We start from the raw sequence: 15,131 nt of genomic DNA, 5'->3' as shown, positions 1-15,131 counted from the left end.
TCTCTTCAAGGGAAGGGAAAGGAGCTGTCAGGTGTGTCCGTGTCACTGAGACTCCTGCACTGTCCCACTGGGCATCAGCAGATCTGTCTCACATCTCCCTCACAAAGTGCCTCCTCACCCTCCTTTGTCTACAGGCATCAGCAGCAGCACCTTGGCTTGCAGCATTTGTGTTTGTCTGAGCTGCCCTTCAGGCCCTGCTGCCAGGGAGATGCCCCTGGGCAGTGGTCTGTGCTGGGAGGGGTGTGCAGGGCAGAGCTGAGCCCCCAGGGCTGGGCTGGGCTCTGGCAGCACTGGCAGGGACAAGGCTTGGATAGAGAGAAACAGCTCCCAGTAGGCACAACTCCAGGCAGCACAGAGACAGGCCAGCACTGGATATACCTCCATTTTCAGCAACACAGGAAAGGAGAGAAGAGTTTAGGCAGACTGATTTTGAATCTGGGCCTTCAAAAACTCCACTTTGTTTTTCAAGCACGTTGTGATTCTGATCACCCTGAATAAGAGTGATGTGTACTGAGCACAGGGCAGCTGTGTAGGACCAACAGGTCTGACTGGTCTGCACCACTGGAAACTCTATTTTCCCATTGGGATCCCCACAGTTTAGATTGAGAGCAATGATGAAGATGAGAAAGCTACTCAGCAGAACAAAACTGAACTAAAAAAAAAAAAAAAAAGCTCTTCATTAAGTTCCCCCACAGTAAGAGAAGTGGTTAAGAAGTTTCAAGAGGATTCCTAATATAATTGCACAGTATTGACCCAAGAAAATCTATTACAGCTTTTTAATGTCTTCTTTCAACAGTCCACCATGGCCATATTGAAGAAATGTCCAACAGCAGCTCCATCAGCCACTTCCTCCTGCTGGCACTGGCAGACACAGAGCAGCTGCAGCTCCTGCACTTCTGCCTCTTCCTGGGCATCTCCCTGACTGCCCTCCTGGCCAACGGCCTCATCATCAGCACCGTAGCCAGTGGCCACCACCTGCACACACCCATGTTCTTCTTCCTGCTCAACCTGGCCCTCACTGACCTGGGCTGCATCTGCACCACTGTCCCCAAAGCCATGCACAATTCTCTCTGGGACACCAGGAAAATCTCCTATGCTGGATGTGCTGCACAGGTGTTTTTCTTTACCTTTTTCATTTCAACGGAGTTTTCTCTCCTGACCATCATGTGCTACGACCGCTATGTGTCCATCTGCAAACCCCTGCACTATGGGACCCTCCTGGGCAGCAGAGCTTGTGCCCACATGGCAGCAGCTGCCTGGGCCAGTGGCTTTCTCAATGCTCTGCTGCACACAGCCAATATATTTTCCCTGCCCCTGTGCCATGGCAATGGCCTGGGCCAGTTCTTCTGTGAGGTTCCCCAGATCCTCAAACTCTCCTGCTCCAAATCCTACCTCAGGGAACTTGGGCTTAATGTTGTTAGTTCCTGTTTAGGATTTGGTTGTTTTGCGTTCATTGTTTTCTCCTACGTGCAGATCTTCAGGGCTGTGCTGAGGATCCCCTCTAAGAAGGGACAGCACAAAGCCTTTTCCACCTGCCTCCCTCACCTAGCTGTGGTCTCCCTGTTTCTCAGCACTATTGTATTTGCTCACCTGAAGCCCCCCTCCATCTCCTCTCCAACTCTAGATCTTGCCCTGTCAGTTGTATACTCAGTGGTTCCTCCAGCCCTGAACCCCCTCATCTACAGCCTGAGAAACCAGGACCTAAAGGCTGCAGTATGGACATTGACTACTGGAGGCTTTCAGAAACATTAAACTTCTTGTCTGTTTCTGCATAACACTTGTAGTGAAAGTCATCATTGATTGTCCTTGTTGGTTTGGTTGGTTTTTTTTTTCAATCCCTTATTTTAGTTTTTTTAATATTGTGCACAAAGAAACGTCATTGCGTTCACCATATTTTATTTTGCTTTTTTTTACCTTCACTGTGATCCACTGATTGCGTCAATGATGAGCTGTGCTCTCAACCACTTTAAACAGAATAAACCATCTCAGAGCAGAGTCCTTTTTCCAGAGACCTTTTATTCCCTTCTCTGGAGCTACAGCAGCAATGTCTGTGTGCAGATCTGGGGCAGATCATCGCAGGCCCAGCAGTTGTGCCCAGCGGTAGCAGCAGCACTTGGTGCTGCTGGAGCAGCCAGTGCTGCTCCCATGCCACTACCCTGCTGCATTCTTGCCCCTCGTGTTGCTGCAGGGCTGGAGTGCTCTCGGGGCCAAGCACAGCCCTGGGGGTGGGAGTGCCAGGGCTGCAGCAGGTCATGGACACTGCAGGGGCAGATCTGATGCCTCAGGCCAGGGCCTGGGGGCTCCAGGCTCCTTGCCCAGGCTCTCTCCAGAACATTTGGCAAGGCCAATGCTAAGCAGAGAAAACCCCCGTGAGCAGCCCCAGGCTGGATGTGGGCAGGCTGGGGGGAAAAAGCATGGCTGGTGCTCTGCAAGGTCCCTGCAAGGGGGAGACCCTGGCAAGGAGCACCAGAGCAGGGGCTGATCCATCCCCACTGTGCTGGACAGCCCAGGGCAGCATCCCAGAGCATCCTCATGCATCTGCCAACAACATCCCCCATCTGCAGCTCTGGCCTCTCCCCCAGCTCACACAGGTGCCGCATCCTTGCAGGCACAGCCACGGCAGCACTGGCTCAAGAGCCCCTGTTTGCATTGCACAGAGCAAACGTCAGCACCCCCATGGTGCTACTGTGGGCAGATGGAGCTGAGTGAGCACAAATGCCATCAGCCCTTGGGGCCAGCAAGGGCTGGGGGATGGGAGGGAAACCACCCAGGTTTGTCATGGCCTCTGCAGTCAGCCAGAAAATTTGTTCCCATGATCTGTGAGTTTCCAGTCCTACTGCAGACGTTGTTGCTCACAGCCATGGCTGCTTGGCAGCCACCCCAAAACACCCCTGAGCATTTCCTTTGCTTCACCTTTGCTTTCTCTACTCTCTCAAAATTCTGATTTCTTCCTCTTTCCAATCCCTGTCCCCTCCCTTACAAACAGCCTATCCCTCTTTGCTCTCTCCTCTCTGGTCCCACTCCCGATTTCAGTTCCTTAGTTGACACCATGTGAATGCCCCTTGTACAGCAGGATCATCCTAGAAGTGCTTCAGGAATTGTCTGCAGGGTCCTGCATGACTTGTGTTGCTCCCTTGCCAGAGGAACCACAGGCCAGGGGGCACATCTGGGGTGATGTGTATGGGTGTGGGGCTCCCTGTCCTGGGCAGTGAGAAGGGGTTGGAGAGGCTCTGCAGGACTGACAGGATAGGCTTTGGGGTCTGTGTGGAGTAGCTGAGGGACCTGGGCTTCTGGACCTTCTGAAGACGAGGCCCAGGGTTCATCCTGCAACTGCTCTAGGGGTGGTTTCAGAGAATCACAGAAACAGCCAGGCTGGAAAAGACCTTGGAGATCATCAAGTCCAACCTCTGCCCTGACACCACCATGTCTCCCTGAGCCTCTTCTTCTCCAGGATAAACAACCCCAGCTCTTTCAGCCATTCCTCACAGAACTTGTGTTCCAGACCTCGCACTAGCCTTGTTGCCCTTCTCTGGACAGGCTTTAGCCTCTCCATGTCCCTCTAAATTGGCTGGCCCAGAACTGGACACAGCACTCCAGGTGCGGCTTCACCAGTGCTGAGCGAAGTGGGGCAAGAATCACTGCCCTGTTCCTGCTGGCCACACCATTCCTGATCCAGGCCAGGAGCCATTGGCTTTCTTGGCCACCTGGGCATACTGCTGGCTCATGTGCAGCCTCCTGTCCATCAGTGCCCCAGGTCCCTTTCTGCCTGGCTGCTCTCCAGCCACTCTATCTCCAACCTAGACCACTGCAGGTGTTGTTGTTTCCAAAGTGCAGGACCCAGAACTTGGTACTGTTAAACCTCACCTTCTGAGATTTGGACCCTGGATCAAGCCTGTCAGGTCTCCAGGGAGCTTGGAGTCCCTGCCAACTTGGTGTCACCTGGGATCCATGGGACCCTAGAGTTTCAGGATGGTGTCCACGATTCCATGAGGCCTCCCAGTGTGACAATGTCCCTTTGGTTTCATGAGAGCTCTTGGTGTCACATAGTCCATTGGATCCTGCAGTGTCACAGTGGATCCTTGGGTCCATGAGGTCTCACAGTACAGCAATGCTCTCCTTGGTTCCACAGTGTCACAATGGCCTTTTCGTTCCAAGGGACACCTCGGTGTCAAACATGTTTCCTTCATTCCATGTGTCCATGAGGAGCAGCACTGGCCCCTTGGTTCCATGGGGTCTGCAGTGTCACAGTGGCAACATCATTGCATGAGGTCCTGCTCTGTCACAATGCTCTGCATGGTCCCACAAGGCCCTGCAGTGTCACAGTGGCCTCTACGGTTCCACCAGGACCCAGAGTGTCACAATGGACTCCTTGCTTCCATGTAGCCCCACAGTGTCACAGTGGCCTCTTGGCTCTGTGGTGCCATGTCGTACACAGTGTCACTATGGTGGTCTCAGTTCCATGAGGCCCCACAGTGTCACAATGGCTTCTTGCTTCCCCAGGGCCCTGCAGTGTCACAGAAACACCGAGGATGGGAGAGATCTCTGAACGCATCAAGTCTAACCTGTCACCCAACACCACCTTATCACCTAGACCATGGCACTCCGTGCCACATCCAATCTTTCCTGACAGATTTCCAGGGACAGTGACTCACCCACCTCCTTAGGCAGCACATTTCAATGCCCAACCATTCTCTTTGTGAAGAATATTTCCTAATGTCAAACCTAAATGTCCTGTGGTGTAGCTAAACACCATGTCCTCTTGTCCTGTGGAGAAAGAACCTTATGCCCACCTGGCTGCACTCTTTTGCCAGGGAGTTGTAGAGAATGATGAGGTCTTAGCTGAGCCTCCTTTTTGCCAGGATAAACATCCCCAGCTCCCTCAGCTGCTCCTCACAAGACTTGTGTTCCAGACACCTCACCAGCCTTGTTACCCTTCTCTGGACACACTCCAGCCCCTCCATATCATTCCTAAATTGGGGGGCCCAGAACTGGACACAGCACTTGAGGTGCTGCCCAACCAGTGCTGAGCACAGGGAAAGAATCCTTGCCCTGGTCCTGCTGGCCACAGCATTCCTGATCCATTGGAGTCCCAGGAGTTGGATGAGGGAAATGGTGGGGAGGGGTGGGGATAAAGTGTTGCTGATTGTAAGCCATGCATGATCTTGACTTTAATCTCTATTCAGACTGCATTAGTAGGTTCATGGGTTCAATATCAATTGGACATTGCTGGTATCAACTTATAAATATGAAAAGAAAACTTAACAGGACGAAACAATTCTGTCTGCATTTTTTTCAATATAGTATATAATATATAGTATATAATATATAGTATATAGTATTTAGTATATAGTATATAGTATATAGTATATAGTATATAGTATATAATATGTAGTATGTAGTATATAGTATATCGTATGTCGTATAAAGTATATAGTATGTAGTATATAGTATATAATATATAGCATGTGTGAGAGCCCAGAGGATAACCCTGACCTCCTTGGAGGGTCTCAAAACCCCCCTGGTGCGGGTCTCAAAGACCTCTGAGTGAGACCCTGGTGTCTCAGGAGCTGAATTCTAACCCCTGGGGAAAATTACCAACATAGAGGGAGTGAAAGCAAGCTACCAAAATTAGCAAAGTGCAAATTAGACTGTTAGAACATAGATAAATAGGTTTTTTGAAATGTTTATGATAAGGGACACGTGGTCAAGATGGAGAATTTGGGCAGTGGACACCTTTTCCTCCTTCTTCTCCCTGTCATCCATATTGGGTGACACGTTGGCACTTTTAGATTGGATGGGGTCACGGCTGGACCATTTAATAAAATTGTACTGTATTGGTAAAACTTTGTAAACATGTAATACGTAGTACAAACTATATAAGATAAGCCCTGCCTTCACCAGGCAGATTCCACCTGGGATGCCAGGCAGAGAAGACTGCTGCTGGCCAAGCAAAAAGTCCCTGAGATAAGATATAATAAACAATCCTTGGAAAAAGAGAAAACCGTCTCTGGCAATCTCTCTTCAGCTGCTTTAGAGAGAACCAGGGTTTGAACCACTTCATGTCTCTCTGGGGTGATCTGGGGGCAAAGGAAGAACCTCAGACTGGAACAATATGTAGCATAATTATTTTGAATACACTTCTGAAATCTGTCTCATTAACCACAGAAGAATTGCAAACTTAACTTATTCTCAAGGGCTTTTCTTGTTTGGATGTTTTGAACAAACACTTTTGAGTTTTTCTCACTGAATTCCTGAAATGAAGAACTCAAGAAAGAAGAGTTAAATTTTACGTTAATTGTAAATTTAGTGCTAGCCAAATTAGCAATGCACCCAGTAAAATTATTTACTCATTTCTTGCTGTGAGATGGGATTAGGAGGAAGATGACAAAAGAGTTGTTTTTTTGTTTTTTTTCCTGGCCTCTATGTCACAGTGAATAAGCTATTTAGGAGAATGTAAATCTGATCACTGTGTAGAAATCCCTTCCTCGACTTACAGTTCTCCCATAATTATATTTGAGGACCAGATCAACTTATGGGGTGCACTTTAAAGATTATAACAGTTGAAACAAAGGCTCTCTTATCTTTGAAAACAGAGTTTTTTCTTCTTCTCTTCCCTGGGGGACAGCAGGGATCTTCATCTCTTTCTCATGGGATCACAGCCATTTCAACATCTGCTTTCTTTAGAAAAAATGTCTCTGCTCATGTCTACAGATAAAGCTTTTAATCCACCACATAATGCATTTTCTATGAGTTATAGAGAGACAAGAGTCTCTTCTCCACAGTTTAAAAACAGGGAAATTTCAGTCCACAACTCAACTTCTTCTGTCATCTCTGATCTGACTCTTCCTTTTGTCTGACTTTGGTGTTTTCATGCTGTTCCTGTGCCTATCTTCATCTTGGTCCTGTTCTTTCAATCAGAAGAGAGAACAAAGTGTCTGCAAGTCACATTCTGGGCAGTGAAAGTTCATATTTTGCCCAGGCCTGCAGATGGTCAGGTGATCTCTCCTGGGCTGCATCCCAGGGTTATTTTACAATGAAATTGTTTTCCGTTGCTGCTCTGTGGGCCCGGGCCAGGGTAGCAGGGGCCCAGGGCAGAAGGGCAGGGGATGCTCTGGAAGGGGGGCAGGATCTTGACAGCCAGGCTAGAACTCAGAGGCTGCACCCATAGGCCAATGGCTGCCCATCCCCCTTTCCCAGTGGTTTTTGGGAAAACTCATCAGGGGCAGCATTTCAGCCACACCACGGGTTGGTCTGGCCACTCTAGGGGGAGGGAGAAGGAGGCAGGATCTCAGCAGTTGAGGGTCCTGCCTAGCAATCCCCCTCCCCAAAGTTACTCAAAATTTGGAAGAGCAAAGAAAGAACAGAAACAGAAGTCATGTGGGAGCCCAGGGCATACCCCTGGCCTCCTTCGGGGTCTCAGAACGCCCCTTAATGAGGGTCTCAAAGACCTCTGAGTGAGACCCTGGTGTTTCAGGAGCTGAATTTTAACCCCTGGGGGAAGTTGTCATCACAAAGGGAATGGAAACATGTCAATAAAAATAGTAAAGTATAAATTAGATTTTTAGAACATAGATAAATAAGTTTTTGGATCATTTATGATAAGGGACACGTGGTCAAGATGGAGAATTTGGGGGGTGGACACCTTTTCCTCCTTCTTCTCCATGTCATCCATGCTGGGTGACACGTTGGCACTTTTAGATTGGATGTGGTCAGGGCTGGACCCTTTAGTAAAATTGTACTCTATTGGGAAAATTTTGTAAACATGTTATACGTAGTACAAACTATATAAGCCCTGCCTTTACCAGGCAGATTCCACCATGGATGGCAGGCTGAGCAGACCTCTGCTGGCCAAGTAAAAGGTCCCTGAGATAAGATATAATAAACAATCCTTGGAAAAAGATAATAAAGTCTCTGGCAATCTCTCTTCAGCTGCTTTAGAGAGAACCAGGGTTTGAACCACTACATGTCCCTCTGGGGTGATCTCATGGCAAAGGATAACCCTTAGAATGGGACAGTCACAGATAGAAAGAAAACAGTATACAGACATGCACATACACTTCTACCAACCCCTGGATTCCAGTGGTGTTCAGATAAAAATTCCAAGAGAATGTATAGTCAAGATGTATGCTTGCCTTGTGGTCAGTCTTAAATACACATTGGTCATCCTGGGCCCTTCCCGCAGCTTGGGCTTACAATCATTTGGTCACTCAGGAGCTGAGCTGGGGCTCCACGGTTCTGTGTGGAGCATTGCCTTTGGTGTGCCAGGGACTGGCAGACACTGCTGGGCTGGGATAGAGGCTCTGGGAGCATTGGGGTTACAGGGCAGTGCAGAGCTGGGATTACAGAGTAGGGCAAGGCTGCACCTGCCCCTTCCTCCCCCACACATGAAATATTTCAAGCCAGCAATCTCCTCCAGTCTGTCACAACAGGACACGTAGGAGGTGGAATCCAAATTGTGGCCGTGGGTACCTGGCCAAGAAGCACAGTTCTTTTCCATAGGATGGAATGTAGGGAGCCCTAGTGTTTCAGTAGCAGATGAGATGATGACCCTCAACATGCCAAGGTCAGCTGGATAAATCAGGCAGCCCCCTGGAGACAAAACCAGCCAGACCTGTTCTGTGTTCCCTTGATTCCATGGGTCACCAATGTCAGAATGTTCTGTTTGGTTCAATCAGACCCCTCTGTGTCACAGGGGCCTCTTGGTTCCATGAGGCCCTGAAGGCTCACTATGGTCTCCTTTGCTCCATGGTCCCACTCAGTGTCATAATGGCCCCTTGGTTCCAGGAGGCTGTGAAGTGTCTGTATGGCATCTATGTGGTTCCATGAGATGTTGCAATGTCACAATGGACCTTTGGCTCCATGGAGTCTTGCACTGTCACAGTGCCCCCTTGGTTCCATGATGACCCAAAATGTCACAATGGTCTCCAGGGTTCTATGAGGCCCTGTTGTGTCACCATGGCCCCTTGGTTTGATGTGACCTCACAGTGTCACAATGATCCCAACCTTCCATAGAGCCAAACAGAGTCAGCACAGTCCACCTGGTTCCATTAGGCCCAGCAGTGTCACAGTGGTCTTCATGATTCCATGAGGTCTCAAAGTGCCAAAATGGTCCCTTGGTTCCATGGACCCTGTGCTGGTGCACTCCCCCCTCCCCTTCTCAGGTCACCCTGCGAGCTGAGAAATGCTCCTTGGGCCTCGGCCTTGGCCCACAAGCCGTGGACTCAGCTCCTCTGGAGCTCAGCACAAACCCTGTCTGCTCCCAGGCACTGCTGCTGCCCAACAAGTTCCTGATTCCTTTAGGAGCAGCCCTGGAACTGTTTTTATTCCCTCAGTGGCACAACACCCCTGTTCTTACCCTTCCAAAGAAAGCTGTGGATGCCAAGTATGGCCAGGATGAAACATTGCTGTGACTGAAGCCCCTCTCTTGGGGCCCTACAAACAGAGCTCCACAAGGAGCCCCTTGGAGCTCTCCTGGGCTACACCTCCCTCTGAGCGGCGCCTCTCTGAGCCGGGAACTCTCCCATGTGCTGCACTTGGGGCATCCCAGAACAGTGATGGAGCCTGGGCCGATCCCCCACTCCTAGAGTCTCAGCCCTTCACCCACCGAGGAGATGCCAAAGTATCTGGAATGAACATTTCCCTGCCCTCCAGGGGAATTCCTCACAGCCCCATGGCACTGACTCTCAGTGTGCACACACAAGTGCCTGTGCGCTGGCAAATGTGACAGAAATGCTGCTCTCTGAGGGCTTTGAATGCCTTGGATATCTGAGTTAAGTCACGAGGTATAGGCTAAGTTAAATGCTGCTAAGTGTTGTTCTTTTGCTAAGTTGTTGTTTTAACTGTTGTTACTTTTAAGGCCCTAAAAGTGTCCCGAGTGTGGGAAGAGTTTTCACACCAGCTCTCATCTCCTCCTGCACCAGCGGATTCACACAGAGGAGCGGCCCTTCCGCTGCCCCAACTGAGGGAAGGGCTTCAAGCAAAACTCCACCCTCGTCAGGCACCAGAGCATCCACACCGGGGAGAGGCCCTATGAGTGTGAGGAATGTGGAATGAGCTTCAACCAGAGCTCCAATCTGATCTGTCACCAGAGGATGGGGCTGCAGGAGGAAGGGGGGGGAGCAGATCCTGCAGGTGGGACATTGCTTGGGCTCAGGGCAAGGTCCTACATCCCCACAGAGCAGGGCTGGTAACACCACTTGGTGTACAAACATTGAAATACTGGGAGTGACTGGGACCGCACTAAGGGCTACTAGGAGTGACTGGGAGGAATTGGGAATGATGGGTTTGTGCTGGAGGAAATTGGGATACACTGGGAATTAGTGAGATCATCTTAGGGGCAACTGGAACCATACTGGGGACTCTGGGGTGGCTGGGAATGAGCATGCTGGGGGCAGCTGGGATATACTGGGAGTGTCTACAATGATTCTGGAGGAGACAACACTGGGTACAACTGGGATCATGCTTGGGGAAACTGGAAGTAGCTGGGAGTGACTGTCTACTGAAGCCACTGAGATCATACTGGGAGTGACGGAATGCAACTGGGATCATACTGGGTAGAAGTGGGATGACACTGAGGGTGATTATGATCATACTGGGAGTGAAAAGGAGCACACTGAGGGCAGTTTTAATAATGCTGGGGGCAACTGGGATGTACTGGGAGCAACTGGCACTGCACTGAGGGTAACTCAAAATGTTTGTGGGCAACTAGGATCATGCTGGAAGAGACCAGGAGGAAGTGGCAGTGATTTGGAATATGCTGGGGAGAACAGGGATATACAGAGAGAGACAGTCACTGGGATCATACTGGGAGTGACTGGAACCATGACAATGGCCTGGGCTGGGTGATGGGGTGCCTCAGGCTGTGCAGGGAGTGCTGTGACCCTGTATGGCCTAATGGAACCAAAGTGAAATTGTGACACTATGAAGCTTCATGTAATCATGGAAACCACTGTTGCATTGCTGGACCTCATGGAACCAAGGGGACCATACTAATGCTGTAGAATCCATGGAATCTTGGGATCCTTGTGGCACTGTGAGGCCAAATCAAAGCAAGGGGCCATTGCGACACAATGGGCCTCATGGAATCATGGAGACCATTGTGACACTTTAGGGCATCATGGAACCAAGGGGCCACCATGACACTGTGGGGCACCATGGAGCAAAGGAGACCATTTTGAGCCTTCAGGGCCACATGGAACCAAGAGGCCCCTGTGACACAGAGGGGTCTGATTGAACCAAGCAGAACATTCTGACACTGATGACCAATGAAACCAAAATACGCAGAACAGGTCTGGCTGGTTTGGTCTCCCAGGAGCCACCTGATTGATCTAGGTGACTTTGGCATGTTGAGGTCATCATCTCATCTGCTACTGAAACACTGGGGCTCCCTACATTCCATCCTATGGAAAAGAACTGTCCGTCTTCACCAGGCACCCAAGGCCACAATTGGATTCCACCTCCTACGTTGCCTTTTCTGACAAACTGGAGGAGATTGTTGGCTCAAAATATTTCATGTGTGGGGGAGGAAAAGGCAGGTGCAGCCTTGCCCTACTCTGTAACCCCAGCACTGCACTGCCCTGTAACCCAAATGCCCCCAGAGCCTCTATCCCAGCCCAGCAGTGTCTGCCAGTCCCTGGCACACCAAAGGCAACGTTCCACAATGATCCCTGGAGCCCCAGCTCAGCTCCTGAGTGGCCAAATGATTGCAAGTCCAAGCTGGAGGAAGTTCCCAGGATGACCAAGGAGAATTTAAGACTGACCACAAGGCAAGCATACATCTTGACTATACCTCCTCTTGGAATGTGAATGCCATCTGAACACTGCTGGAATCTAGGAGTTGGTACCTGTGTGTGTGCTTCTCTGTATTTTATTTGTCTTTCTCTCTGTGTCTTCTTCTGTTTATGTCTTCTTCCAAATTTTGAGTAACTTCTCGGGGGGGAGGGGGGGGGAGGGATTTCTAGACAGGGCCATTAGCTGCTGAGGTCCTGCCTCCTTCCCCCTCCCCCCAGAGTGGCTAGACCAGCTTGTGGTGTAGCTGGAATGCTGCCCCTGATGAGTTTTTCCAGAAATCATCAGGCAAGGTGGATGGGCAGACATCAGCCCACGAGTGCAGCCTCTGAGTTGTAGCCTGGATTTTGAGATCCTGCCCCCTTCCAGAGCAGCACGTTCCCTTCTGGCCTGGGCTCCTGCTCTCCTGGCTCAGGCCCCCAGCACATCTCCCAAAAACATTTCCATTGTAAAATAACCCTGGGCTGCAGCCCAGGAGAGATCACTTGACCATCTGCAGGCCTGGGCAAAAGATAAACTCTTTCACTGCCCAGAATGTGACTTGCAGACACTTTGTTCTCTCTCCTGATTGAAAGAACAGGACCAAGATGAAGATAGGCACAGAAACAGCATGAAAACACCAAGGTCTAAAAAAAGGAAGAGTCAGATCTCAGATGACAGAAGAAGTTGAGTTGTGGACTGAAATTTCCCCTTTTTTAAGCTATGGAGAAGAGACTCTTGTTTCCCTATAACTCACAGAAAATGCATTATGGGGAGGATGAAATGTTTTAACTGTAGACATGAGCAGAAGCATTTTTGCTAAAAGAAAGCAGATGTTGAAATGGCTGTGATCCCATGAGAAATTTGAATAGAGAGGACAGAGATGAAGATCCCTTCTGTCCTCAAGGGAAGAGATGAAGCAAGAACTGTGTTTTCAAAGATGAAGAGAGACTTTGTTTGAACTACTATAATCTTTAAAGTGTGTGCCCCATAAATTGATATGGTCCTCAAAATTATATTTGGGATAACTGTAAATCAAGGAAGGGATTTCTACACAGTGATCCAATTTACATTCTCCTGAATGGCTGATTCACTGTGACATAGAGGCCAGGAGAAAACTGTTTTCTTGTGGAGAAATCTCCATAGATTGAAGACCAATTCTCCTCGCCCAAGTAAATTATTGAATAGCTGTTTTTAGAGATGGTAAAGTGACTGTTTATGTACATTATCAGTGTGAAAGAAAAGTTGTGGAGAGAAGAGTAATGTTCTGAAAATTCTATTCGGAGGTGGTTTTTTCTCGTATTTTCTTTGTACCATTTAAAGTTGGAGCCTGGTTTGCCTTCCTCCTAATCCTATCTCACAGCAGTAAATGAGTAAAAAATTCTAGTGGATACAGTGGAATATTTAATCAAGGCTTAATACATTGCAAACTTCAAATTGAACTCTTCTTTCTGGATCTTTTCAGTTTGGGAATTCAGTGACAAAGGCTCATAAACATTTATTCAAAACACCCAAACAAGAAATGCCCCCGGGAATAATTTAAGTTTTCAATTCTTCTGTGGTTAATTAGACAGATTTCAGAAGTGTATTCAAAGTGAATATACTGTATATTATAACCAAAGCATTGTGGAGAGAAATGTTTTGTCCTGTTTTCTTTTCATATTTATAGATTGCTACCAGCAATGCCCAATTCATATTGACCCCCTGCACTTTCTAATGCAGTCTGAATAAATATGAAAATCAAGACCCTTCACAGCTGACAATCAATAACACTTTGTCTCCACACCCTCCCTAATAATTCCCTCATCTAATGTGTGGAACTCCAATGGATCAGGAATGGTGTGGCCAGCAGGACCAGGGCACTGATTGCTCCCCCGTACTCGGCACTGGTTGGGCAGCACCTTGAGAGCTGTGTCCAGTTTTGTGTCCCCAATTTAGGAAAGGTAACGAGGGGCTGGAGCATGTGCAGAGAAGTGCAACAAAGCTGGTGAAGGATCTGGAACACAAGTCCTGTAAGGAGCAGCTGAGGGAGCTGGGGAAGGTTATCCTGGAGAGGAGGCTCAGGTGCAACCTCATAACTCACTACAACTCTCTGACAGGAGGATGCTGCCAGTGGGGTTTGGGATCCTCTGTGAGGGAAAAATGAAAGGACAAAACCACACAGTCATAAATGCACCAGGGGAGTTTTAGGGTGGACATTAAGAAATATTCTTGAATAAAAGGGTGATTGGGCATTGGAATGAGCTACTCAGGGAGGTGGGTAAGTCATTGTCCCTGGAAGTGTTTCAGGATAGACTGGATGTGGCACAGAGTGCCATGGTCTGAGTGACAAGTTGGTATTAGGTCACGTGAAGGACTTGATGCTCTTAAACATCTTTTTTAGCCTGGGTGATTCTGTGCTGATTGTGACACTGCAGGGCCCTGGGGAAGCAAGAAGCCATTGTGACACTGTGGGGCCGCATGGAACTGAGACCACCATAGTGACACTGTGTACGACATGGCACCACAGAGCCAAAGGCCCACTGTGACACTGTGGGGCTACATGGAAGCAAGGAGTCCATTGTTGTTATAAATGAACGTAATGGGCCATAAAGGATCGAATCAAAATTAAAAAGATTTATTAGTTACAGAAGGCAAAAGCAAAATCAACAGCGCCGGGCGATAGAGGAGCTCCTGCTCTGAAACTGCCATGGCCCCCCCTCTCCACTCGCTCCCCCTCCTCTAGTAGTTCTACGCATCATCCTCGGGTTTCATGCCTCCCCCCTCCCCTAGTAGTTCTGCGCATGCTCCTTCAGTTGCTCGGGGGTCTTCTTCTGCCTTCTGGTGGTTGAGGGATGAAGGTGAGTAGTCTTCCTCACCCTTGTTTTACTTACCCTTACTAACACTTAAGGCAATAGATGATTAACGCAAGCAAAGTGAAAATAACTATCAACATCTTGTCAAGCAAAGCAAAACAATTAGAGACATCTTGGCTCACTCTCAAGGTCTTTTGTTGCCATTTTTGATGCAATAAACTGTATTAAAATAGTAGTGAACCTTAGTAATTGACATTAGTTGACATTAGTAGTAGTTATGCTAAGGTTTAGTAGGCCGCATGTAACCTGCAGATGAACTTTATAGCAAATTTTGTAATGTAAGCAGTGTAGTTAAAAAATAATCACTTATCTTAAAGAGTGTATCCATTTATCTAAGGAATGTACCTTTTGGCAGAAACTTAATGTCAGAGAGATTATGGTACCAGGTATTGAGAATGAAGTAAGAATTTGTTACGATGAAGAAGTCATGTAAAGAAACATATAAAAACCCTGTGAATTTTCTGTAAGATGGGGCTCTGTCTCTGGACGCTAGTCCACAGGCTCCTGGGC

At 48.5% G+C, this 15,131-nt stretch overlaps 1 protein-coding gene across 1 annotated transcript; it reads left to right on the top strand.

Annotated features, from left to right (window-relative positions):
* Window positions 1–819: 819 nt before the first annotated feature.
* Window positions 820–1,752, top strand: LOC306815171 (olfactory receptor 14J1-like; the record flags this gene model as incomplete). The annotated part of the gene is made up of 1 exon (XM_079331801.1): window positions 820–1,752. The coding sequence occupies one exon, from the start codon at window positions 820–822 to the stop codon at window positions 1,750–1,752; it is 933 nt and encodes a 310-aa protein (XP_079187927.1).
* Window positions 1,753–15,131: the final 13,379 nt, after the last annotated feature.

The sequence above is a fragment of the Erithacus rubecula genome, assembly GCF_903797595.1.
Source record: "Erithacus rubecula genome assembly, contig: scaffold_104_arrow_ctg1, whole genome shotgun sequence".
Taxonomy (NCBI): Eukaryota; Metazoa; Chordata; class Aves; order Passeriformes; family Muscicapidae; genus Erithacus; species Erithacus rubecula.
Note: the sequence above shows the minus strand (reverse complement) of the source record. Positions and strands in the feature narration are given on the sequence as shown.